The 27,895-nt window shown below is 35.6% G+C and overlaps 2 protein-coding genes across 5 annotated transcripts; one reads left to right on the forward strand and one right to left on the reverse strand.

The window, feature by feature from the left end:
• Positions 1-20,580, forward strand: LOC110606037. Of its 2 annotated transcripts, XM_021744764.2 has the most exons (12): positions 1-275; positions 381-467; positions 1,980-2,113; positions 6,977-7,035; positions 7,121-7,175; positions 7,275-7,325; positions 17,362-17,401; positions 18,597-18,637; positions 18,710-18,814; positions 19,458-19,505; positions 19,851-19,970; positions 20,268-20,580. In XM_021744764.2, the coding sequence occupies exons 1-12, from the start codon at positions 227-229 to the stop codon at positions 20,334-20,336; spliced, it is 858 nt and encodes a 285-aa protein (XP_021600456.1). In that variant the 5' UTR covers positions 1-226; the 3' UTR covers positions 20,337-20,580. The 2 variants fall into 2 exon arrangements, with proteins under 2 accessions (XP_021600456.1, XP_021600458.1); XM_021744766.2 differs by lacking the exon at positions 7,275-7,325.
• On the reverse strand, positions 20,517-27,827 carry LOC110606036 (probable sucrose-phosphate synthase 4). Of its 3 annotated transcripts, none has more exons than XR_002486474.2 (15): positions 27,397-27,827; positions 26,953-27,042; positions 25,723-25,943; positions 25,486-25,549; positions 25,211-25,410; positions 24,650-25,130; positions 24,104-24,229; positions 23,699-23,830; positions 23,430-23,606; positions 23,201-23,254; positions 22,995-23,057; positions 21,539-22,381; positions 21,319-21,446; positions 20,876-21,206; positions 20,517-20,682 (listed from the first exon to the last, which is right to left on the reverse strand). XR_002486474.2 is itself a non-coding variant. In XM_021744762.2 (14 exons), the coding sequence occupies exons 1-14, from the start codon at positions 27,604-27,606 to the stop codon at positions 20,936-20,938; spliced, it is 3,060 nt and encodes a 1,019-aa protein (XP_021600454.1). In that variant the 5' UTR covers positions 27,607-27,827; the 3' UTR covers positions 20,834-20,935. The 3 variants fall into 3 exon arrangements, 1 of the variants encoding a protein (XP_021600454.1); XR_002486475.2 differs by lacking the exon at positions 20,517-20,682 and adding an exon at positions 20,742-20,772; XM_021744762.2 differs by lacking the exon at positions 20,517-20,682 and having other exon boundaries at positions 20,834-21,206.
• Positions 27,828-27,895: the final 68 nt, after the last annotated feature.

Genomic DNA, 27,895 nt, shown 5'->3' on the forward strand with positions numbered 1-27,895 from the left:
ATTGGCGTTGGGACCATACTTGCCCAAGCCTCGGAATCAATTTGCTCTGCTCTTTCTCCTCCATTGTTTTTTTTCCCTCCAAAAGGTTTCCCTCCTTTTAGAATCGGTTCATTTCTCTGTACTAATTGAGTGCGATTGATTATCTGGTTTCCTTCAAGAATCTCAACTTTCAATTCTCAACAACATTAATTCTCTCTGGTATTCGTGTGGAAATTGGGATTCGAAGATGGAGGAATACTTGCAGTACATGAAGACTCTACGCTCTCAAATGAACGGTATCTGGCCTGTCTCTCTACATGAATATCTGAAATCAAACACAAATCCTTACTAAGGAAGCATTTAGTTTGTATTTATTTGCGTATGCGAGTGAATTTTTGTAGAAGTGGAAGATCAGGCAGCTAAGGTATCAGTGGAAGAGCACACGCAGATCGCCACCATTCAAACCACGGAAACTGATATCAAATCTGGTAGTTCTCCTTATTTATTTATTCCTTTTAATATTACGTACATACATGTATACAGAATGATGCATTTCTATGAAAATTCCAATTGTTTTTTTTAGTGTAGGTTCCTAGTTATTTTCGCTGTTACATCTGATTTTTGGCAATGTGTTTAGGGATGGCAAAGGATGGGGTATTTTTGGGTATCCGATCCGACCGAATCCTAATGGAACGAAGTCATAATCGGGTTTGGTATGGGTTTGGGTTTTAAAAATAATATACATTGTGGGCGGGTTCGGATCGGATTCGGTTCACTACCGAACCCGTTTATATAAATAATTAATTTAATATAAAAAATATATTTTATTTATAAATTTTTTTATATATTTTTATTAAAAATTTAAATTTAAATATTCTTTAGAAATATTAGATTTTTTAAATGAAAATTATTAATGAAAAATATTTTTTATATAAATTATTAATTAAAATATATAAGATTAAACGGGTTCGAGTTTTATTCAGATAATAATAATCGGGGTTTGGGACGGATTCGGATAGTTTAAATTAATTTTTAATCGGGTTCGGAATGGTTCAGATATTACTAATATAAATCGGGTTCGAGTATAGTTTAATTTTCACGAGTAACTACCCGTTTATATCCCTAAATGTGTTACTTCTTCGCACCTTTTTTGCGCGCTAAAATTAGTCGATTGGAGATATATAGATCTGATGTATAGATTTTCTTTAGCTGGATAGAGTTACAATAGAATGGTTTTTAAATATTGATAAGACATATTTTGAGGATGAATTTGAAATATCTATTAAAAAGTATGATTTCAAATATAATTTCATATGCTTGGTTGAAATGTGTATTTCTTTTTCTCTTGTCCTTCACTACTCCAAATCTTTGGACTTCAAATATTTTGTGCAATTTCAAGCTTATATTTATTATTGGTATTCTTGTTTACTATTTTTTAATATCAAAATTTATATTTGCAAAACTTAGGCCTTATTTCTTATATTGAGAATTTTAAGTTCAATATGGATGACTAATTTAAGAAGAAAGAATACGAACACTGACTGTGATTTGTAGTAATAAATAATAATTGTGGCCTTTACTGTAGAAGTTGATGAACCAGAAATAATATTCTGCTCTGCATTTTAATTTATCATCAGACATCACATGAATAAAGAATTTTTTTTCTGTTTTGGAACTGTAAAAAATATTGATGCATACTTTAAGTTCAAGATAAATCTATTTTTGGAATGTTTAAATCTTAGCCGTTGTAAAGGACATAAAGATTGATGCCAAATAAGTTTTCTGATATTCGTCAATCATCACAGAAATGCTCAATTACCTAGAATGCACAAAGCTAATAAAAATTGCTTGCATGTGTAGGTGCTCGGTTTATGATTGCAATTTAACAATAGTGAGATGGAATGAAATGCTTAAGGCCCAACATTCAGGAATTAACGGACAACATTCATAATGAGATATGATTGCTAAATTTCCATGAACCTTTTCCATTATTTTTGCAGCAAAATCAGAGACAAAGAAACTTAAAGAAGAAATTGAGAAGATGATACAGGCAAAAGGACAAATATGCTTGCAGATAATGGAAAAACAAAGGAAGATTGCTTCTATGGAGTCTGATTCATCTACCCTTTACCAGGTATTTTGAGATTATCTTGAAGTTTAAACGTAAGTAGTTTATGCAAAAGATGGAAACATGGAAAAATAAAAGTGAAAACGGCACACAAATTATACACACTGTAAAGTCCAATAATGGAGCCATCACAATTGAAAGTATAAGGTCCACATGAAATCTTTCTGTCCACCCGGCTTTTCTTCCATTGTAACTGTAAGTGTACATGTGGAGTGTAACAAGACAAAAAATAATTGGACAATTTCTGCGTGTTTTCTCTGTTGAAGCAAGTGTGTTAATATACAGATTATAAAGCCTTATTAAGGTAACTCCTGAGAATCCTCAATCAATTAGTATCAATTAGTCTATAATCCTCCATCAATTAGTCTATAATTACGTAATTTGCTTTAATTATGTACAAAATTTGTTTACACTCTAACACTCCCCCTCAAGTTGGAGTATAGATATTTCTCATGTCCAACTTGTTAGAAAGATGTTCTATTCGAGACCCATTTAAAGTTTTGGTGAGTAAATCACCCAGATGCTCTTCTATCTTCATATAACTGGTGGAAATTAAATTTTCTTGAATTTTCTCATGGATAAAATGACAATCAACTTCAATATACTTAGTCCGTTTATGATATACTGGATTGGAAGCAATATAAAGAGTAGCCTGATTATCACACTAAAGTTTCATGGGTGACGCAACATCCATACTAAGTTTTTTCAGCAGATGATTTATCCATAGAATCTCACAAGTGGATTGAGCTATGGTTTTGTATTTTGACTCGACACTGGATCTGAATACCACGTTTTGCTTTTTACTTTTCTAAGATACTAGGTTTCTTCTAACAAGTACACAGTAGTCTGTAGAGTATCAGAAAAATAGTCAATTGCAATATGCCTATGATCACTGTAGAGTATACAAATTTCAGGGGTTCCTTTTAGATAACATAAAATTTATTCTTGAGTAGCCCAATGTTTCGTAGATGCAGACATGAATTGGCTTACAATGCTTAATGCAAAATCAATATCTGGCCGAGTCATCATCATAAGCTAGTTCAGCTTTTCAACCAACCTCCTGTACCTCTCTGGATCATCATAAGGGTCTTCGTCATCTTTTGTGAGACTTATATTAGGAATTATTAGTGTGTTATATAGTTTAGCTCACGTTTTTCCAGTTTTTGCAAGTAAATCAAGGATATACTTTCTTTGAGACAACAAAATTTTCTTTTTACTTCTCAAGTTTTTGACTCCCAAGAAATACTTAAGTTGACCCAAGTCTTTGGTATGAAAACTCGCATGCAAGAAGGATTTGAGTAAAGAGATCCTTGCACTATTATTTCCTGTAATGACAATGTCATCAACATATACAATAGGGAGAATAATAACAGTAAATGAATTTCTATAGAAGATTGAGTGGTCACACTTGCCTTTTTTCAACCCAAAATTTTGAACAATTTCATTGAACTTGCTAAATCATGCACGAGGACTATGCTTTAACCATACAAAGATTTCTTCAAACAATAGGCTTTTTCATACTTTCTTGAGCAACAAATCTAGGTGGTTGCCCTATATACACCTCGTCTTAGAGGCCACTATGAAAAAATGCATTGTTGATATCTAATTGGTGTAAAGGCCAATGCTGAGAAGCAACTAGAGAGATGAACAAGTGAATCAAGGTCATTTTGGCTATAGGAGAAAAAGTGTCAGAATAGTCAACGCCATAGGTTTGTGCATAGCCTTTAGTGATAGGACGGGCCTTAACCTTGCTACAGAACCTTCTGGATTGACTTTGATGGCAAAAACCTATTTACAGCCTACAGCCTTCTTGCCAGAGTGTAAATTAACTAGTTTTCAAGTATGATTTTCATCTAAAGTCTTGATCTCCTCAAATATTGCATCGTGCCATCTAGAATGGACCAGTGTCTCTTTAACTGTCTTATGTAAAGAAATGGAATCTAGAGAGACAATTAAGGAGGTAGAAGGAGACAAATGATCATAAGAAGAAAGTTAGCAACAAAATAGACTTACACTGTCATTTACCTATGGGGAGGTCAAGGTCACTCGATAGTGGATCGGATGGCGAAGAAGATTCTGGTGCAGGACATGTATTATCAGGTATTGGTCTTCGAGAGTAAACTTGAATAATTAGCGGTTTAATAGGAGGCTGAGTACTAGGAGGAATGTTATCATCAGATTGTGCAACAGAAGGCACACTTGAGGAGTTCCCACTATCAGATGTGATTCTATAGATGAGCCACTTATCATCCTCCCCCTAACTAGTAGAGGTTTGTGCAACAGGATAAAAATAAATTTGCTCGGAAAAGGCTACATCTATTGAGACCAAACATTTGTTAAGCTCTGGAGAGTAACACTGATACTCCTTCTGAAGGCGAGAATATCCCAAAAAAATACACTTTAAAGCTTTAGAATCAAGTTTAGTCACATGAGATCTGACATTCCAAATATAGCAAGTGTTGCCAAAAGTCGTGGTTCCAGAGGAAATAATAGTTTTTTAGGAAAGAGGACATTTAGTACAGTGGAGGGCATGTGATTAATGAGGAAGTATGCAGTAGAAACAACATCAGCTTAGAATTGCTTAGGAACTTGCATTTGAAATAACAAAGCTCAAGCGGAGATGTCGATTTTTCCTTTTAGCTACCCCATTTTGAGCGGGTGTATCAATGCATGATGATTGGTGAAAAATACCATGTTGAGTTATATAAGCCTGGAATGATTCTGATATATATTTTTTTATCATTGTAGCTTTGCAAAGTTTGCATAGAAATATTAAATTGAGTCTTGATTTCAGCACAAAAGGCAGAGAAAGGAGAAAACACTTCCAAGCGATGCTTCATAAATAAATCCAAGTCATTCTGGAGAAATCATTCACAAAAGTGATAAAATATCTGAATTTAGTCTTAGACCTAATCCGACATGGTCCTCAAACATCCGAATGAACTAATTCAAAAGTAGACTCAACTCGTTTATTGACTTTAGGAGTTAAAGAACTTCAATGATATTTTGCAAAATGACATGACATACACTTCAGTGAAGATACGTCATGAAATTGAGGGTATAACTTTTTCAAATCCGGTAAACAAGGATGTCCCAACCGATAATGTGTTTCGAACGGAGACATAACACTAGAATAAGCAACAGACTGAGGCACTCATGCATCCAAAATGTAAAGACTCCCAGATATGGTTCTTGAATGAGACAATGATTAGGAAAAAAAGAAACACAACAATTTAGGTTTTTTATAATTTTACTCACAGAGATTAAATTAAAGCAAGATTAGATAAATTTAGCATAGACGATAGAGTAATAAAAAGAGTAAGTTTAACAGTCCTATAACCCTCAACATTATAGCTATAGTAACAGGAGAATGTGTTTTATGTTATCGAAAATTGGCAAAAATATTTGGATTACTTGTCATGTGATCCGTGGCATTATAATTAATGACCCATTTATGTAAAGAGAAAATAAAATAAGTTTTACTTGTCTGAGTGATAGTCGTTACTGGAGTGGACCCTTTCAACCTATGTTTTGTAATTTTAGTAGGCATTGGAATAATTTCAGTAATATGGGCTTTACTATTAGAAGCCATTTCAACCAAAATGCTATACTCCTACACCTTAAAACAAATTAAAGGAAGACAACCTAACCTGTTCACAGCAAAAAAGGAGGCCAAACTTGGTGGACAGCAACACCTAACCCAGTGAATAGTAGGCTGCCACCGAAGAACACTTCCTAATCAACATCGGATGGTTGGAGTTCCATTGAAGACGTGCCGGAAATGGCTGGGTGATCATCGGGGAAGGAACCAGAGGACAAACGGACACCACATGCGCTCCCATGAGCCATCGCGTGAAATTGAGGCCGAAACTTTGATCAGCGCATGAGCGCCACTCACGGCAGCTCCGGTCACCGTTTTTTGGGGAACAACTAGAAACAATGCTGTGCCTCTCCTTGTGCCAGAGGTGAGACCAAACGGGCACCCAAACTTGATGACACGACAACCAATTTCTCAATCTGAGAAACCCAAAGAGTAGACACCCAAAATTAGCTAAAGGCTCTGATACCATATAATTATATAAGGAACAATTAGGCAATTTCTGTGTGTTTTCTCTATTGAAGTAAGTGTATTTATATATAGATTATAAGGCCTTGTTAAGGTAATTCTTAAAACTTCTCTATCAATTAATTAGTATTAATTAGCCTATGATTAAGTAATCTCGTTTAATTATATACAGATTATGTTCACGCTCTAACATGGAGCAAGCAAAAACCAGTCAACTGGTATATGCAATCAAGTTCAGTAATTAATGCACTGACCAAGTAAAATTTATTTATTGATAAAATTTATTTAAGACTCTATGATGGGGGCTCTTAAGAGTCTTAATACTGCATTATGTACTTGTGAGATTATTGAGTTCTAAAATTACCTGAAAAAGTTGGCACTTGCCAGTAGAGATAGGTTGCACTTGGGGATAGCATGGGCATGATCATTCATTTGGTCAAGGAAATAAATAAGTTGGTCAATTCTTGATTTGCTGAGGAACATTTAATACACATACACTGTAATTACATTCTTGATGTTACCACAATCACAATACTGGAAATGTGTGGCTATAATTTTTTTAGGTTTAGGAATTCGATCTGGATGATGAGGGCAGTCAATATTGCAGCAATATTTGTATGAAAATGTTGAGCTCTAAAACTACCTCAATGCACTGGGATTTTAAGGCAGATAGATACAGGCTGCAGTTGAAGGGATACCATGTGCATGAGTAATGATTAAGTTGGTTAGCTGATCTGTCAAGAAACAAGCACTTAAACTTGTCTATTCTTATTTTATCCCTAACTAATGTTGTTAACATGCAGACACTGGAGCTCATTCAACAGGAAAGAGTCGGTCTATCTTCCAAGCTCATAAACAAGAGGTACTGAAAGAAAGAAATTAAAATCGTTGAACTGCAGTTTCTATGTGATAATACTGATGGAACTATAATGTGTTTACCACAACAGTGCCCACTATATCAAGGTTGCAGATGATATTAATTCCAAACTACAGCAACAACAGGTTCTATTTCCAAAGCCCTCTAAGCGATTGTGTAAATTTCTATCCTCTATGTTCTATATTTTGAGCTGCAAGTTATGGCCTGACTTTTGCTTTGGTCAGGATTGGGTCACTTGTCACAAAATTGGCATTGAAATGGGAGAGAATGCTTTGGTATTTTCCTTCTAAATTTGTTTTCCTTTCTTTTCCTTATAAGCAATTATAATTAAATAAAAATTATTCTCAAAGACAGCACAACTTACGTATGAAAGACTTTTAGACATGACCTCTGAAGAAACTAGACATCATGGATTTGAATCGCGATCGTGGCCGTGTTTGCGGTTGTGGCCCCAGATAAGGGAACAAGACTATAACGGCTGTAACATAAAAGTAACAGTCTATCACTATACAAATTTTTCAAAAAAATTTGCTACGTTTATAGAATGAAGGGATGTTTAATGATATGAGTACAACTAAGATACATAACCAAATAATGAGCATAAATACATCAAATAAAAGACATTAAATACATCATTGATCATTACCGATAATTAATTTAAAGCTAAAATAACAGATATTAAAGAATAATTACTCATATTGTAAGTTTAATAAAAAAAACTAGGCATCAAACATAGTTTTCTTTGACAAATAAGTAGTGAAGATTTGTAGATAGATAGATTTTGACCAACATAGAAGGTTTCTAATTAGGAGGATACAAATTTTTGGGATTCTAATTAGGCTTGATTTAAGAGATTTTATTCTTATTGTAAATATTCCTAATTTCGGTTGATTTTTTGTGTATAAATACTCAAAACTTGTAAATGTCAATTTAAATAGAATGGAATAAAAAATTCCTCTCAAATTCTACATGATATCAGAGCCAGGTTCTCAGATTTGCAGCTTCGGTCTGTCAATTTAAAATTTTTTACGATAGCTTCTTGTGTCTCAAATCTGCCATCTCTAGATCACCTGTTTAGGGTGAGTTATTTGTGTCACCACCCCTACCAATCAAAATTGTGGCCCAAGATTGGCCTCCTGTCCAATTCCGGTGACCGGACGAAGTGCGTGTAGCCCACACGCTCCTTCCCTCTCATCGCTCCGACGCCACACGCCGGCGCGTGTGTCCTTTTTCGGCGAGATCCGGAGGCTCCATCTCCTCTTCTAGTGTCAATTCGGCTTGGCTATTGCAGCCTTGGTTGATGTTTTGAGGTTTGGTACTCCGTTTAAGGTGATAAGCCTTAGTAGCTTTGGATTTGGCTTTGGTGGCTACTGTTTGGGTATTCTGCCACTTGGGAATTCTGTCTCTTGATCTACTAATTCCATTGGTATTTTTGTTGGTCTTTTAAATTTGTTCCGGTGGTTTTTTCCGGTAGTGATTCTTTCCGGCAGACTCGTCTTCACATCACGCCTTTGATCTGCTTAATTTTCCATTGTTTTTGATAGAAAAAGGTTTTTTTTTTTTTGAAATGGCAGTGACTTGTATGGGTAATGTAAAAACTTCTGATAATGCTTTTATTTCGTCTCTTGGTTCTGCTTCATGGATTATTGATTTTGGTGCAAATAGACATGGCGGGCTCCTCTGAAAGTTTCCTTAATTACCTTCCATGTCTACGAAAAGACATTGTCAGAATCGCAGATGGTTCTTTCACTCTTATCTATGGAATCGGTTCTATTGTTTATACTCCAAATATTAAGCTATCATCTGTTCTTCATGTTCCTCATTTTCCTATTAATGCTCTCACCAAAGCACTTAACTGTAAAATTGAATTTTTTCCTGACTATTGTGTTATTGAAAACTTTTAAACTAGGAAGAGGATTGGCAATGGTAGATTGCACATGGCTTATATATGTTAGAAGGGAATCTGAGTTTGAATTCACCTTGGGCTCTCTTTGGAAGAAATCGAGATGTCAATTTAGGAAATCATATAGTGACATCGATGGTTAGAACATTCATCTTTCTTTGTTTTAGAGAAACTTTATCCTAATTTATTTTTCAAGCCTCAGTGTGACTCTTTAGTTTGTGATGCTTGTGAGTACGCCAAGCATACAAAAACCTCTTATCCCCCAAGTAACAATAAGAGTATGATCCCTTTTGTGACTATCCATTATGATGTTTGGGGACCTACTCAAATGGTTTCACTATCTGATAATCATTGGTTTGTTACTTTTATTGATTGTTGCACTCGTATGACTTGGGTGTATTTGATAAAGGCAAAGAGGGATGTGTTTTCTTGCTTTCAATCTTTTCATAAGACGGTTTGTACTCAATTTGTTGCTAAGATAAAAGTTTTGAAAATTGATAATGGCACGTAGTACATGGATGGACGTTTTTCTACTTATTTGGAATCTAATGGGATATTACATCAAACTAGTTGTCCTTACACTAGTGCTTAAAATGGTGTTGCTAAAAAAAAAAGGCATCTATTGGAAGTAGCCAAATCTCTCCTTTTTACCATGAATCTTCTAAAAATCTATTAGGGAGATGCAGTCTTAGCCGCAACTTATCTCATTAATAAAATGCCTGTCAAAGCTCTTGCTGTTAAAAGCCCTTTGGAGGTACTGCAAGAGAAAAATGCTTATACTGTTTCACCAAAGATGTTTGGATGACAGGTGGGAAGCTTGATCCGAGGGCTCTTAAAGATGTGTTTATTGGACACTCTTTCACACAGAAGGGTTATAAATATTACCATCCTCCATCTGAAAACTACTTTGTCAGTATGGATGTTACATTTAGAGAGACTAAACCTTACTTCAGTACTACCCCATCACCTCTTCAGGGGAGGACAATGAAAGAGAAGAGATGATGCCTAGTCCTATAATTCTAGAATGTTTTACTCTAGAGGAAACTACTATACAGGGGGAGACTATTGGTGATCAAGAGACTACTATATAGGGGGAGACTATTGGTAACCAAATTGGGAGTTTGGATAAACTACATTTAAGGAGATACTCAAGAAGAGACAAACAAAAGTAGAAAAAGTCATTGTGCAGCCTACTCAGTGTCATAAATCTTCATCTTCTCCATTTGATGAGTCATCTCTAAACCTTGAGCCCATTGATGATCTAGATAAACCAATTGCTTAAAGAAAAGGAGTTAGGTCTTGCACAAAACACTTTATTTCTAACTTTCTCTCTTGTGATTTTTTGTCTCCATTCTATAGAGCCTTTGTCTTATCTATTTCCTTTGTGTCTATCCCACAGGATTGAAAGGGAGCTCTCAAAGATTATAATTGGAAGAGAGCAATGATGACTAGTTAATAATGGAGACATTCGAACTTATGGAGTGGATTACCAGGAGACATTTGTCCTTGTTGCCAAAATGAGCTCAATCAGAGTATTGCTATCTTGCGCTGTCAACCTAGACTGGGACCTACAATAATTTGATGTGAAAAATATATTTCTCTACGGAGACTTGGAGGAGGAAGCGTATATGGAAATCCCTCCTGAATTTGCTAATGAAAAAACACAAGTGAAAGTGTGCAGACTAAAGAAGGCTTTGTATGGGTTGAAGCAGTCACCTAGAACTTGGTTTGATCGATTCAGCAGAGTTATAATTTCCTTTGGCTATCAATAGAGCAATGCTGACCATACCCTATTTATCAGACATCACAAGGGTAAAATTACTCTTCTCATAGTCTATGTTGATAACATAGTAATGACGGGGGATGATATTGAAGAGATGACTTGGCTGAAAAAGTTTTTGGCCCAGGAGTTCGAAATTAAAGATATAGGAAAACTGCAATATTTTTTTGGAATCGAGGTTGCCAGGTCAAAGAAGAAAATCTTTATTTCTCAGAAAAATATATTTTAGATCTTTTGAAAGAAACTGGTATGTTAGATTGCAAACCAGCATAAACTCCTATTAAGAGCAATCACAAGCTATAAGCAAGGATTGGTGAATCAGTGGATATTGGCAGATATCAGAGGTTGATAGGCATACTGATTTATCTTTTCGATACTCGACCAGACTTAGTATATGTAGTTAGTTTAATTAGTCAGTTTATGCATGATCCTTGTGAGTCACACATGGAAGCTATTTTTCGCATTTTGCGATACTTGAAATCTACTCCTGGAAAAGATCTCTTATTTTCTAAACACAGTCATCTCCGCATACACACATTCACAGATGTAGATTGGGCTGGATCCCTTGATGATAGAAGGTCGACTAGTGGGTACTGCACACTTGTGGGAGGAAATCTTGTCACTTGGAGAAGCAAAAAGTAAAGTGTTGTTGTTCGATCAAGTGCTGAGGCGGAATATAGAGCAATGGCATAAGGTGTTTGTGAACTCCTATGTTTGCAGAGATTGTTGGAGGAACTGAAACTGTTAGAGAGGGGCAAACTCTTCTTGTACTGTGACAAAAAAGCTATCATTAGTATAACTCACAATCCGGTTCAACATGACTGAACGAAGCACATAGAGATTGATCGACACTTCATTAAAAAGAAATTTGTTGAATCCCACATCGGTTGTGGAAAGGGGTAATGTGCCCCTTATATGGGCCATGGGCACTCCTCCCCCTTGAGCTAGCTTTTGGGGTAAGTTAGGCCTGGTCCAAATTTAACATCGTATCAGAGCCTCTCCATCCAATGTTGGGCCTCCTATAAATATGTCACGCACCAGTAAAAGTTCTGGGCGTGAAGGGGTGTGTTGAATCCCACATCGGTTGTGGAAATGGGTAATGTGCTCGTTATATGGGCCATGGGCACCCCTCCCCCTTGAGCTAGCTTTTGGGGTGAGTTAGGCCTGGTCCAAATTTAACCAAATTTAACAAAATTAATAAATGGTGTTTTGAGATTAGATCATGTGACTTCCAATGAACAGTTAGCTGATATATTTACCAAAGGGCTCAATAATAAGACCTATCACAACTTGATTTGCAAGTTAGACATATGTGATATCTATGCACCAACTTGAGGGGGAGTGTTAACCAACATGAAAGGTTCCTAATTAGGAGGGTTCAGATCTTTGGAATTAGGCTTGATTATAGAGATTTTTATTTTTATTTTAAATATTTCTAATTTAGGTTGATTCTTTATGTATAAATACTTAAATCTTGTAAAGATCAATTCAATCAGAATAGAATAAAAAATTCCTCTCAAATTCTACACTATCTTGTGCTGCCAATCTTGACGGGGACCTATAATAATTTGATGTGAAAAATGTATTCTTTCACGGAGACTTAGAGGAGGAAGTGTATGTGGAAATCCCTCCTGAATTTGCTGGTGAAAAAACACAAGGAAAATTGTACAGGTTAAAGAAGGCTTTGTATGGGTTAAAGCAGACACTCAGAGCTTGGTTTGATCGATTTAGCAGAGCTATAATTTTCTTTGATTATCAACAAAGCAATGCTAACCATACTCCACTTATCAAACATCACAAGGGTAAAATTACTCTTCTTATAGTCTATGTTGATAATATAGTAATGATAAGGGAATGACACTGAAAAAATGACTCGGTTGAAAAAGTTTTTGGCTCAGGAGTTCGAAATTAAAGATCTAGGAAAACTTTAATATGTTCTGGGAATCAAAGTTGCTAGATCAAAGAAGGGAATCTTTATTTCTTAGAGAAAATACATTCTAAATTTTTTAGAAAAAACTGGTATGTTAGGCTGCAAACCAGTAGAAACTCTCATTGAGAGCAATCACAAGCTACAAGGAGGGATTTGTGAATTAGTGGATATTATAGATATCAGAGGTTAGTAGGTAGATTTATTTATCTTTCGCATACTCAACCAGACATAGCATATGCAGTCAGCTTAGTCAGTCAGTTTATGCATGATCTTCGTGAGTTTCACATGCAAACTATTTTTCACATTTTGCGATACTTGAAGTTTGCTCCTGGAAAAAGGTCTCCTATTCTCTAAATACGGTCATCTCAGTTTACGTTCACAGATGCAGATTGGGTTAGATCTCTTGATGATAGGAGGTCGACTAGTAGTTACTGCACACTTGTGGGAGGAAACCTTGTTACTTGGAAAAGCAAAAATCTAAGTGTTGTTACTTGATCAAGTGCTGAGGCGGAATGTAGAGCGATGACACAAGGTATTTGTGAACTCCTATGGTTGCAGAAATTGTTGGAGGAATTGAAACTGTTGGAGAGGGACAAACTCTTGTTGTACTATGACAATAAAACTGGCATTAGTATAGCTCACAATTCGGTTCAACATGACCGAACGAAGCACATAGAGATTGATCGGCACTTCATTAAAGAGAAGTTAACAAATGGTGTCTTGAGATTAGGTCTTGTGACTTCTGATAAACAGCTAGTTGATGTATTTACCAAAGGGCTAAGCAACAAGACCTATCACACCTTAGTTTGTAAGTTGGGCATGTGTGATATCTATGCACCAACTTAAGGGGGAATATTGACCAACTTAGGAAGTTCCTAATTAGGAGGATTCAGATATTTAATATCCTACTTAGGCTTGATTATAAAAATTTTATTTTTATTATAAATATTTCTATTTTAGACTGATTCTTTGTGTATTTTTATAGGTTATAGGAAGTAAATATGTTAATATAGGAAGTAAATATTGATAGATGAGTCAGTTGCTTAATCTTAGGGATTGTATAATTATAGGCTTGATTTTCCTTCCTATATACCCTCTCTCATGTATAAATAGGTTGTAATCTCTATTGTGAAATACAACAAATATTATCCTTCTATATGGTATCAGAGCCTCACCCATAGAGATTTAATTTTTTTTTTTGAGATTTAGGGCTCTGTTCATTTAGGTTACCCATAAAGGGTAACATTTGGAGACTTAGGGCTCTGTTTATTTGGGTTATCAATAAAGGGTAACATTTGGAGACTTAGGGCTCTGTTCATTTGGGTTACCAATAAATGGTAACATTTAGAGACTTAGGGCTCCTTTCATTTGGGTTACCCATAAAGAGTAACATTTGGAAACTTAGGGCTCTGTTCATCGGGCACTGTTCACCGGGTATTGTTCACGGCAACTGTTCATCGGTACTGTTCACGGGTACTGTTCTTCTGATCCTTTGTTTATTTTGATTGTTTTGGGTTGGTTGTCCTTATGGCTGAAGTTAAAACCACCGTAAGTGATGTGATTCTTGTGATGATTAAAATCAAGGAACACAAATTAAATAGATCTAATTTTTTGGATTAGAGTAAGACTATTCGTGTTTATTTACGAAGTATTGAAATGGATGATCATCTTACCAAGGATCCTCCAATTGATGAAACTCGTAGAGATTGGATGAAGGATGATGCTTGTTTGTTTCTGCAGATTCGAAATTCTATTCATATTGAGGTGATTAGTCTTATTAAACACTGTGAATTTGTTAAAAAATTAATGGAATATTTGGAATTTCTATATTCTGGCAAAGGGAATATTTCCCGTATTTATGATGTGTGTAAGGCACTTTACCGAGCTGAGAAAATGTGGTCTCCCGTTCTAGTGTTGAACCTGAATGTCGAGCCATGACACAAGCCGTTTGTGAAGTCTTGCGGGTACGTCAACTATTGGAAGAAGTTGGGTTTACAAATTCGATGCTTGCTAAGTTGTGGTGTGATAATCAAGCGGCTATCCACATTGCCTCCAATCTAGTATTTCACGAGAGGACTAAACACATCGAGATTGATTGTCATTTTGTTCGTGAAAAGGTCCAACAAAAGATAATATCAACAGGACATATCCAAATTGGAGAACAATTAGGAGATATATTCACTAAAGCTCTAAATGAGACTCGAGTTGATTATATATGTAACAAGTTGGGAATGATTAACATTTATGCTCCAACTTGAGGGGGAGTGTTATAGGTTATAGGAAGTAAATATGTTAGTATAGGAAGTAAATATTAATAGATGGGTCAGTTGCTTAATCTTAGGGATTGTTTAATTATAGACTTGATTTTCCTTCCTGTTTAAATACCGTCTCTTATGTATAAATAGGTTGTAATCTCTATTGTGAAATACAACAAATATTATCCTTCTACATGTATAAATACTCAAATCTTATAAAGATCAATTAAATTGTAATAGAATAAAAAATTCTTTCTAAAATTCTTCGCTCATCTATAGTGTCACATTAGATAATGGAATCTCCACTAATTTGTTTTCTCCTTCACAACCTAGTGAAGGGGTGTCTTCAAGTACTCAGCCTTTTGCCAAACGCTAGTAGTTCAAGTTTACTTTAGAAGATCTATACCTGATGGTACATGTCCTGCGCCAGAATCTTCTTTGTCATCGGATCCACCATCAAGTAACCTTATCCTCCCCATTAGTTTTTACAAAGGTAAACGACACTGTAAATCCACCTATTATGTTGCTAACTTTTTATCTTATAATCATTTGTCTCCCTCTTCTACCGTCTTAATTGCCTCTCTAGATTTTGTTTCCTTACCTAAGATAGTTAAAGAGGCCCTGACCCATTCTGGATGGCATGATATAATGCTTGAGGAGATCAAAACTTTCAATGATAGTCATACTTGGGAACTCATGGATTTACCCCAAGGCAAGAAGGCAGTGGGCTGTAAATGGGTGATTGCTGTCAAAGCCAATTCAGATGGTTCCGTAGCAAGACTTAAAGCACGTCTTGTCGCTAAAGGATATGCATAAATCTATGGAGTCGACTATTTTGGCACTTTCTCCCCTGTGGCCAAAATGACCTTGGTTCACCTGTTCATTTTCTTAGCTGCTTCCCAGCATTAGCCGTTACACCAGCTCAATATCAAGAATGCCTCTCTCCATGGTAACCTTCAAAATGAGGTGTATATGGAGCAACAACTAGGGCTTGTTGGTTAGGGAAAGTATGAAAAAGTATGTCGTTTGAAGAAATTTTTGTATGGTTTAAAGCAAAGTCTCCATGCATAGTTTGACAAGTTCAGTGAAGTTGTTCAAGAATTTGGATTGAAAAAAAAAGTGTGACTGCTTAGTTTTCTATAGACATTCAGATACTGGTATTATTCTCCTAATTTTATATGTTGATGACATTGTCATTAAAGAGAATGATTATGCTGGAATCTCTTCTCTCAAGTCTTTCTTGCATGCAAGTTTTCATATCAAAGGCTTGCGTCAACTTAAGTATTTTTTGAGAGTAGAAGTCTTGAGAAGTAAAAAGGAAATTTTCTTATCTCAAAGAAAATATATCCGTAACTTACTTATAGAAACTGGGAAGTTGGGAGGTAAACCCTGTAGCACACCAATGATTCCTAATATATATATATCACGAAGAATGATGGGGACCTTTACGATGATCCAGAGAATACAGGAGGTTGGTTGGAAAGTTAAATTACCTTACAATAATAACTCGATCAGATATTGCTTTTGCAATAAGTGTTGTGAGTCAGTTCATATTTGCAGGTACAGTGAATATATTGGGCCGCTCTAGAATAAATTTTATGTTATCTAAAAGGGGCTCATGAACTCAGTATACTTTACAATGATAGTGGGTATATTCTAGTTGAGTGCTTTTCGGATGCCAATTAGGCAGGACGAGATCCAAAAGTGATAGAAAATCCACTACAGACTACTGTGTGTTTGTTGGAGAAAAGGTAGGGTCTTGGAAAAGTAAGAAGCAGAATGTGATATCCAGATTTAGTGCTGAGTCAGAATACAGAGCTATAATTCAATCCACCTATGAAATTCTATGTATAAATCATCTGTTGAAAGAAGTTAGGGCAGATGTTGCATCACCTATGAAACTTTAGTGTAATAGTCAAGTTAATCTTCACATTGCCTCCAAGAAAATCTAATTTCCATAAGTTACGTGAAGTTGATTGATAGAAGACTTTTAGGAGCAAAATTAGTTTCCTTTAAAAAGGTTTTATAATCTGTATATAAACAGCCTTGTTTAATGGAGAATATATACAAATTCTTCTACCAATCTATTCTATTACAGTAAGGAACTGGAGTAATAATCAATTAATTTCTTTTAAGGTTTTTTTATCTGGTAGCTTTCTGTGTATTGCTAACCTTTCAGGATCCTGAAATACTCACCAATATTGTTGCTGAAATATCATTTTCAAAAGCAGAATTTCTTTCCAATCTCTTGCTGCATATTCTCATCATGACTTGGGACATAATTGCAACTTGGTTGAAGGACTTCTTCTTGTGATGATATAGCTGTTACTTTTTCCTGACCTTCTTAACAGTCATTTACACATTTGAATCATGATGTTTAAGAGTCCCAAACATCTATGCGTAGGTTTTATCACTATTACAACACTAACTTGAAATTATGTAGGTCAAGGATAATTTTGATGAGGAAGCAGCTGAAGCTGGAGGTATGGCTATTTTTACAAACAAAAGGAGTTAAAAGTACACTATTTTTGACATATTATTAAGGGGATGCAGTACTTGAGTGTCGACTTACATAAATCCTGCGCGATAGAACTGCAACCTTGCTGCTACTGGTTTATGTGTAAAAATGAATCATTAATTCCGATTTCAAATTTTATCTCAGATGCATCATTAAGTTGCTGGATTTGGTGGGAAAGAATGATTAGATGTCCTGATATATGCATTAAAAGAAATTACTGAAATTATCCAAGTTTCTGACTTACATTTGTAGCTTGTAGAACAAAAAGTCGATAAAGAATCTGGTGACTTGCTTCTCTATGTTATTTTACTTAATTGATATTTTATAAGAGCCCATAAAAATGAAAACTTTACTTCTCTGTAGTTTTAGCCAAACCTTCCAATTGTGACCTGGATAGTTATAGGAAAAAAATAACTAAAATAAACATTTTGTAGGTTGGAATTTTAACGGAATAACAAATGAGACTATTGTGTTAAGCTATATATTACCAATTAATGTTAGGATTTTAATTTTCAAACAAATAACTCTAGACAAACGGTTAAATAAGGCTGACTATAATTATAATTACAAAGAGATCCTCTAAATTAATTTAAACTTTTGGCCAGAACTGATACAATTTCAAAAGTTTATCAGTAGGCAATTTAATATTAGCAGTTCTTCATGGTGGTGCACTTTGTGAATCTCAACTGTGAAGGTGGAATGTGTTTAGTGGGCAATATATATATTTTGAGGGGTTGCAAGCAAGCGGGAGACTTTTTTAACATGGTGAAAAGTTTTAGAAAATTTGAACTTTAAGAGAGCTCTTAGAGAATTATATGGCAAGGTTCACGAAGCTAACCTCATGCATGGTCCTTAATGTGGCCCAGAAACTTAAACCTTGTTTTATCTCAAAGGCCTAAGGATTTGATGTTAGGACATTTCTACCTTGGTGGCAAGTAATGACAGGAGAGCATGTGAAGAAATGGAGAGAGAAACAGAAAGGGAAATGTCCTTTACAAAATGTCATCCTAATCTACATTAACATGACGTCCGAATAAGACCCTTGTCAAGAATATTATTTTCTTATTGCATTTCATATTTATATTGTCTACTAATGTCTAATTTTCCTCTTTAAATGGAATATCCATCACTTTCATTTCTACATCGGACTTATCTTGCAGGGAAGTCTGCAATTGGTGACTGCCTCAAGATGGATAGTCAAGTAACAAGCTTCTTACAATTTGAATCAATTAAGAAAAAGTTGCAATCTTCTAAGTAATGGTTGCAATAACAGGGGAATAATGCAAGGAAGAAGAATCTAATGACCAAAGTGGACTCTGCCAAAGCTAAGCTTGATGAAATTGCACAGAGGAAATCTGAACTTGCCACGCAGAATAAGGTTGCTTCAAATACTTCTGTTCCGCTTATTATATCATTTGTACCAGAGTCTTTATTGGCTGTGATATACATGCCAAATTGCTAATCTTTTGAACCTTTACTTGGTTAATGAATTTTTTTCTTTTTTGGTACCCACTTGGTTACTTGTCCAAATATCTGTTTGCTTCTCAGACTAAGTTTGTCTTTTACTTGCTAGAATCCACTAATTTTAGCTTGTTTAAGAAATTTCAGTTTTGATCACGTGATTTATACCTATGATTATTAGTTTAAGTAGATGCTTGTTTAATTTTAGGTGCCTAAACTCTGTCCAAAAATGAACCCAAGAGAAAGAAATGAGCTTGCTTCTTTAGGTTTAAGTTGTCTCTATACGATGTTCTATCTTTACATGTTTTAATATTCGTTGCTGCCAACGGATTTTTTGAAATTGTCTTTGTTATCCAGTGGAAAAAATAAATTGTGATACACAATTGTTGGACATGGGATGTAAAATCTAGTTTAGTCAAGAATTTTGATGCCTCCAACACTCTTTCTCTTCATATGCATACCCTCATGCTTGGAAGAGATCTAATTTCTGGGAACACATAATTTATGTGGCCCCCTTGGATTTTTTGTAACTTTAATGGGTCTTCATTATGTCATTCTAGGTGAAGCAATCTATTGAGCAAGTGAGGTGCAAGGCAAAAGAGTTCAAGGTTAGTTTTCTACTTGGTGGTGGTGCATGTATGTTTGTGCAGAGAGATACATGCTTGCGTCATTAATTAATTGTATAATAGATGATAATCTCTTGGAATCAACTCAAAGACCTGCTTTGCTCTTCTTAATAATGCACTATCTTTATAAGTTGTCTACAAACCAATTATATCACAGTTCCCACTGTCCAAAAAAAATATAGTAGATAATCCATTAATGAGGTTTGTTAGGTAAAATTGAGCTTCCAAATCCTTTGAACTGAAAAAGATGAATGGATTTTAATTATGTGATTGTGTATCTTTTTCTCATTCTTATCTGTGATACTTTAAATGTTTGGATGACTGTAGCCTGAGCTACTGGCAATGGACATTAAGACACTTGAAGAGGAATATAAAGCTCTTTTATCAGATAAAGCTGGAGAATTTGAGTATTTGCAGTCTCTGCAAGGCCAGATTGAGAAACACAAGGTAAATATTGCTATTAGCTTCGTTGTCTGTGTACCATGAAATTCCAAGAGAATATAGAGCTAGGTATTAAGTTGAAAAGTGCCCTCTTAATGGTACAAGTAGAATCCATCCACAAGAATGTTGTGCCTTTTACAGAAATTTCATGATCTGATACAATATGGAAAGTGTGATGGTTGATTAAGTTGAAATTTCCATAGATTATCTAGAAAATTCTGAAGATTTTTCAACCTTTTTTTCCCCCACTCCTTCCTGCTTAAGAATTTCCGGTTCTAATCTCAGAGGCTTTTCTTCTTGCAGGGTATTTCTGATATGATTAAATGTGCATGTGGAGTGGAATACAAGGTGGAAATGGAGTTTTCTGCATGACATTGGTGATTTGGACCTTCTAAATTGGATTATTGGCAGACGATCAATCGTAGACTAGAATCATGACTATGTAGGTATTTTGCAACATGACAAGAACATTATTTCTTATTAAACAATAGTGCAGGATGGATACAAGCCAATTTGACTGTAGTTAGTGGCAATAATAAGTTGGAAAATCTAAGTATCTTTGTCTTAAGATGCTTGTTAAGAAAAGAATACAAGTGCCTCACTCTTTTTGCTATCTGCTAACCTTGTGGGAAGTGAATACATCAGCTATCTCTAATATTTCGTTAGTATCTCTGTATTGTTCATTCACTACCAACTTCTCCCTACCATCCATCCTTTCCTGCACATATATATATTACTCATCATATAAATAAAATTAGTACCCTGAAAAGTGAAGGAAACATGAAACTGGTGCCCTTTGTATGATTTCCTGCAAAATTAACTGAAATTTAGGTAGAGATGTACATATAATTGAAATTTAGGAAGAGATATACAATGGTAAACGTATATATTCTTTTTCACTTTTGAATTACCTGTGAAAGCAAATGCCCAGATAACTATTACAAGAAGGAAAGGTTATTTAAGAATAAACATCACTTGATCCCTAGAGTCTCTAAAGCTGTAGACAGGTTTTCATAATTTTCCTCCACAAAGCGTAGGCTAGGGCTTTCTTGGGGGATAATATCTTCCCTTTTAAAGCCGTCTTGGCCGCAAAGAAGATTCTCACTTCCATACTCCACAGAACCTCTCATAATAAGGGTCTTATGGAGGCCAGCTAGTAGTTCTTCATAATCTGTATCCCCTTTTTCTCCAACAAAGACTACTATTTTGGAAAGATCGATTCCCCACCTAACTGAAAGATACCTGCAAGAACATGCTGATATTTAGGTGTAATTTTTCTTATTTACACTTCATAATTGAAATTTGAATGTAGACTTTAAAAAAATTATCCAGTAAAACAATAGGCCTAACAAACCTGAGGGCTTGTTTCCTTGATGCAAATAATGGAATCACATTTAACCTTGATGCTGCACGTGTGTAGACAAGGCTGCATCGAATGCCTCTCATTCGGAGCCTTTGTCGGATTTCATCAACCTTTCGAGTCTGATTTCATTAAGAAGTGTTAGATGGAATGTTTATTTCCCTATATTACTTCCCATTAGTAGAAAATTTTCTAAACATAACAAGTCTCTTACCTTGGCTCCTGGTTTGATGATATATGAATAGCTCCTAGAACCACTTGCTTGAACATACTCGAGTACGTCATCTTCAGCCCCATCTTCTACCTTAGCTAGCCTAATTGCCATAGACCTAACATTCTCACCAGGCCACCTATACCCCACATGGGCTTCATAGTCCAAATCAGCCACCATGTCTCTCCATGGGCAGTACATCTCACTTCCACTATTACATATTATCGCGTCAAAATCTTCTATATTCACTGGGCAATATCTTAAAGCTTCCATTGTCTCTTGTAAACTTGAGCCGGTTGACAGTACAAAGCCTATCCTGCCCAACCCTAGGCATGATCCAGCAGCTTTCATCACATTCTTGATAATTTCTTGGAAGGTCTCGGTGCTTTTCCCATTACAGTCATAACAATCAACAGCTATCACAAATAGCATCTGCCTTCTGCCAGGACTATATGTAACATTTGTGTTACCATTGAATGAAGCAGCTTGGGTAATGGCTTCAATTAGTTTCTTTTGTCTAGTTGTTGCATCTAGCTCTCCATTAAGCTTGGGATCGCCTTCTATAGAGAATCTCAAAGACAGGTCCTCCACATCCTTTAGAGAGTCACTCATTGGCTCTTCTGGAACCGGTGTGATCTCAAGACGGCTTGTTGGGTGGCGGTTCCTGCAGTGTTCAATGTGTGAGAGATAATTACGGCAATGTTCTGGCCAAGAAAAGCGATGAATGTTTTTTAAGCCATTTTTTCGGCATTCAGTCCAGAGGTTTTTGTCAGCAACAAGCTTCAGAAGTGCATCTGCTATTGCTTTCTGATCATGAGGATCCACCAGTAGGCCATTGTTAAGAGCCTGCAGAAATAAACTCCATGAGTTGATTGGTCTATATCATCTACAAGCACTATATTTTGAAATTCCAATCAAGAAGAGTATGCACAACTTTAACCAAATTGGGCAAAGCTTGGGTAGTCATGATCACAAAGTGGATAGTTGAGAAGATGCCCATTTATGGTGCAAAGTGCTTTTTATGATTATTTGCAATCCAAAAAAAAAAAAAAAAAAACAGGACAAGGTAAATGAAACAGAAATATTTATTCATATGCTTTGCTGTGTGAAAATAGGAAAGAATGAAGTGTATCTTTAGACAAAGGGTTGATTGATAAGTTGGCTTCTTAAAGCTGGAATTCTGTTGAAAATCTTAGCTTCCTCGAAATACTGGAAGCGGGTGCGACCATTAAAGCTGCTTTCACTTATTGCACACGCAATGCCCGTCTGAAAGATATCAGTTTAATGGAGAAGCCAAACTTATTGGGTATGTTTATTATTTTAACTCATTTCAAGGGTTAAATATTCATGAATGCTTAATCATTAACTAGCTATAATCCATTGATTTCCAGACGAAGGAAGAACAGAACAAGAGCAGAAATCCAAGAAATTTGGAATATGATGTCTTGTTGTTCTTTACCTTTAAAATGTCCACTGGTCCACCATTTTTGGTAGCAACGACAGGTAAACCGTAAGCAGCTGCCTGCAAAATAAATGTTGGAATGTGATGTGAGAAACTGTTATCTATTAGTAAGGTAGAAATCTTGTGTACTTCTCTAACATGCACCAAATTAAAATGATTGGATTAAGCCCTTTTAAATGACGAATATCAGCCCTGAAGATTACCTCTATGAGTGTGAGACCAAATGGTTCCACCAGAGCTGGATTAATGAAAACTCCCTTCAAGAGACAAAGCCAGCAATTATTAGGCAATAAACTTGGCGAATATTTATGGCTGTATGGATACAGGAGTAGTAGCTCAGGCAGAATCAGTGGAGGTTTGGGGAAAGGGGGATGGTATATTTTTCAATTTTTGTGTGAAAAAAGTGGGATAGATATGTCATGAAACATGTACCTTTGTTTTTGCAGCCAGACGGTAAATGTCAGGAACTTCAGATTGCTTATGATGCTTGGGGTAAGCAACTTGACCATACAAATCATACTTGTCAATGAGCTTAAGCACAGTTGTAAGAACAACTGAGCTACTGTTAGACATCTCTTCAATGTCATCTCTGTTACCAAGTATTAGAGTCTGCAAGAAGAAGATGGGGATTAAGGAACTAGGCACTAAGGTGATAGTGTGGAACCTGCTTCATATCAAACTGAAGTTAAACATAAATTTACCAGATTGGCTAGCTCACGGAGGCGCTGGCACTCCCCAAATGCCTTGAGTAATGTGGTGACATTTTTCTTTGGGTCAGGACGGGACAATGCAAGTATGGTAGGCTTGTGAGGATTTGTGAAAAACCGCATTACCTGCATTTAGAAATTTAATAGATAATTAATAAGGAATGCAGCTGATATTTGATTAATTGCTTTTTCTTCATTCAATACACCCAGACATCTGGATGTTTCACAGCAGTTTCCTTGGCAATCACTTTGGAAGTTTTTTTTTTTTTGGTCAGCTATAATAATGGTTTATTCTGTAACACTAACAGTTTTTTCTTGCAAGACAAAGTAGGTGATATCTAGAAACAACGAACTTTATGTTTAGAAGGAAATTCTTAGTCTGAGAAAGAGAATAACAACCTCGGACCATATTGGAGGCAGATTCCTTTTAGTTTGAGTTCTGTCAGGCCCAATTAATGACTTGAGATCACCTTCCAATGAATCATGTGTTGTCACATAACTGAAGTCCATGCCTGGGGGTATAACCTGATTCCAAATGATTATTAGAACATGTACTTGAATGATAAGATGCAACTATGAACTATTGTTCAGATTATTGATTTATGTTCACTGCATGCTAGAATCATTTGGACAGGTGAGCTGGTTATTTTGACAAAAGGAGGCTTTATGAATGACATCCATTTGCCATTATACTTGCAGTAGCTATATAGCAGAAAACAAGTACTCATTGAAGTATTATTGTCAGTATTGCAGAAAATATCCTGTTGAATGCTTTGATGATCATGGAAAGAAAATAAAAAACACACTGATCTGATTTACTGCAGTTTTCTTGCCGTATAATCTAGTTTTTAGATGCAATTTTCACTAGAAACTTAGGTCCTTTTTGTGTATTTGTGATTCTTGTTTGTGAGAAATGATGCACAGAGAATAAGAAAGTATACATACCACCATCCTTGGCATGTGTCTTCCCATGCAACTTACTCCTCTGCGTCTTCTAACCCTCAGCTTTCTTTCCAACTTGATATCAAACCCATCGTACAAGCCCCATTGCTCTTCAATCTCTTGCTTTGTGCTAGTTACCACCATCTCAGTTGCATCCAACCCCAACTCTTCTGCTTCAATCCTCCTCATTATCTTGTATGTCACGTTTATGTCTTCCTTAGAAAGCCTTCCTTGCTTAAGCAATTGCTCAAACTTGTTCCTCCCCAGAGAGTGTCCTGTTAGCACCATTGGCACATTCAAGGCCCCGGACAAATGTGATGCCACCTCCCCAGCATCAGCGTAGTGGCCATGAATTACATATGGCCAAGTTGGCTTCCCCCCATTAACTTGTTCCCCTAGAGCTCTAGCCATGTTCACAATATGGCTTAAGGCTCCATCTACAAATTCAGGTATGTAAGGCCAGAGTGATTCTTTTGGTATGTACCTGTTGTATAGATGCTGCAGTCAGACCAATATTTGATAAAAAAAATTAAACTTGCAAAATAAGAAGAAAGCTTTGATTACTTCTCGCGGGGACCACAAGGAATGCGGACTATGTAGGCTCCACAACTGCCACTTCCATCAGGTGGGCATGCCAGCATCTCAATGGGCTCACCATAGCTGTAGTCTACCTCAGGGGAGCTGATTTGTCTGGTCAAGAGATCTACTCTATAGACTCCTTTTGTATTGGCTAGAGCTCGAGCAAGTTCAACAACATATTTTACCTGTAATCACAGCAAAATCCAGAGTCCTGGTAAGTTAAAATGAGCAGATTAAGTTTGCAACATTTGCATGATTACCTGACCCCCAGTATCAGAATCTCTTCCAAGTTCCATATTCTCTCCACGCACCAGACCATGCATACTGTAGGAGAAAATCAGGAGAAAATATAACTAAGTGTGAATGTAAATGTAATGGTAATTTTCATAATCACACAGTACATTTCTATTTAAGTAGTTCTTAAATATGTAGTTGACTATAATTCAGGTTTTGTAGCATAAAAACTATAGTTAGCTGAGATAAACATGTAGAAAAACCTGATAAGCACAATGTATAGGCGCCTTGGTTTTTCTTCATCAGACCATATTTGCATATCTGAGTTAATTCTGCTGAAGTTCTTGACAGGTTCTGAAAGGTTGGTGTCACCCTTTTCCTTCTCCCCTTCGGATAGCTCAGAAAGGTCATCAGCAGCATCATTACGCCCTTGCTCTCTCTCCAGCCGTCTTCTGGCAAGTCTTTGTGCATCATCCCATTCTATCTGCAATTAAATATTACCTTTGATATCCCTTAAGAAGCTTAGATACAAACATCGATATTAGTTTTATAAGAGTAGATGAAATACTATTATTTCTCACTGAGTGACCCTAATTAGGGTCAGTCGTATTCGGTTCGAAAAAATCGACTGAATTAAATTAATTTAAAAATTCAGTTTAATTTTTTTATTCATTTTGGTTCGGTTTGGTTCAATTTTTAATTTAAAAAATTTTGATTATTTTAGTTCGGTTTGGTTTTGATCAGAAAAAATCAAAAAAATCAAACCGAACCGATTAGTGATAATAATATATTATTTTCAATAATATATAGAATTTAGATCATATTAAAATTAAAATATTTTAATTAAATTTTAAAATACTAAAAATAAAGTGTGAAAAATAAAAAATTTAATAAAAATTAAAACAAATCAAATCAAATTAAATTAAATCAGACTGATTCGATTTAATTTGATTTTTAATTAAAATTAATTCGATTTGATTTTTATAAATACTTAAATTCTGATTTTCAATTTATTCAGTTTGATTTGACTTTAAATCGAACCGATTAAATGCCCACCCCAAACCTTAATAGGAGTTCTTGTGCGGTGAACTAACAACAAACACAGCGGAGAATACAATTGCGAGGCTTTTGCCTCAGAGTGGACGAGTGCTGAATCGTGGTATGAAGTTTAATTTCAGGAGTTTTATGTTTTTGGAATGTTACATACTCCCTTCGTTCCATTTTTTTACAAATATTAAGAAAGATAATTTTTTTTATTAATTTTTCAATTCTATTCGATAAATTATAAATAAAGTAGAAAAGTTACACATAGAATGGAGGGATCCAAAACCTTTCATTCTCAACATTCGTGAAGGATATAAAGAGACGTATTAAATTTGTGAACCAGATTGAACCTTAATGAGAGGGTATAGAGTCAGCCAAATCACAAACGACATGTGTTGTGAAGAAACTATATATATTAAAGTGGAGAAAGGAAACTAGAAGAGGCTGACCTTTTTCTTCATACGGGCAAGATGCCAAATCCTCCAGCACATATTCTCAAGCCTGTTACTGCGTTCACGAGTATTCCTTGTTGCTATCACCTGCCCACATTTACACATTATTCACATTCATCCCTCTTCCTTTTTCTTCCATATCCCCATCCTTTCCATTTAACTCCAACCACCCAAAGCCCAAAAAAGTTCAAATTCCATTAATTTATACTTAAGGCTTCATAATTAAGAATTTGAAATATATTAAGCATATTGAAAGTCATTTAATCTAAAAACAAGCCTAAGCATTCTTCTGGACATAAGAGAGAATGCTAATCACAACTACAAAACAACAAGGAGCTATACCTTAGTTTAGCTTAATTAAAGAATTCTTCTCCTTAATTAAATTTTCAAAAAAAAGAACTGAGATAGATGGAGAAGGAAGGGGATGGATAGTAGGCTAACCTTGACCCATGTCCTGTGGAGATCAGATTCATCAAAGCTATTAATAACTTCTTCAACAAAGTACTTAGTAGGACTAAAAGACTTGTCTTCCTTTTGTTTGCTGTCTTCAAACTTAGAAATCTTCAACTGCCCATCATTTCTTTTCCTTAGACTACTTCCCACATCTAGAATTGCTTCCAAGTACCCATTTATCCAATCATTTCCAGCCATTTCTTGGCTTTTCTTCTCCTTTTCTGTCTACCTAGCAAGCTTCCCAAGAAGAACTCTTCAAACAAGTTGCTTTTCTCTTCATATATAATCCTCTTGCGTCAATGGAGGAGCCTCTGGAAGATTGATGGCTAAAATTTCTTAAGAGAGGCAGAGATATGTAAGGAGGGAGGGGAAGCTGTAATATTTGAAGTGCTTGCTTGTTTTTGCAGTTTGAAACCGAGTTGGACGTGAATAAGGTAGGCTACTTAAACAAGGCCAAGAATCTTTTTTTTTTTTTCTTTTTTTTTCT

This window comes from Manihot esculenta, chromosome 18 (genome assembly GCF_001659605.2).
Source record: "Manihot esculenta cultivar AM560-2 chromosome 18, M.esculenta_v8, whole genome shotgun sequence".
NCBI classification, from domain to species: Eukaryota; Viridiplantae; Streptophyta; class Magnoliopsida; order Malpighiales; family Euphorbiaceae; genus Manihot; species Manihot esculenta.

Bases quoted from the DNA above. Each gene is read 5' to 3' on its own strand.
- LOC110606037 (XM_021744764.2), top strand. From the start codon at position 227: ATGGAGGAATACTTGCAGTACATGAAGACTCTACGCTCTCAAATGAAC. The intron at 468-1,979 runs GTAGTTCTCCTT...TTATTTTTGCAG, and splicing joins GGAAACTGATATCAAATCTG to CAAAATCAGAGACAAAGAAA. The intron at 17,402-18,596 runs GTATGGCTATTT...CTTATCTTGCAG, and splicing joins GGAAGCAGCTGAAGCTGGAG to GGAAGTCTGCAATTGGTGAC.
- LOC110606036 (XM_021744762.2), bottom strand. From the start codon at position 27,606: ATGGCTGGAAATGATTGGATAAATGGGTACTTGGAAGCAATTCTAGAT. The intron at 24,230-24,649 runs GTATGTATACTT...ATTTGGAATCAG, and splicing joins GACACATGCCAAGGATGGTG to GTTATACCCCCAGGCATGGA. The intron at 23,058-23,200 runs GTAATCTTCAGG...TTTATTTTGCAG, and splicing joins TTGGTCTCACACTCATAGAG to GCAGCTGCTTACGGTTTACC.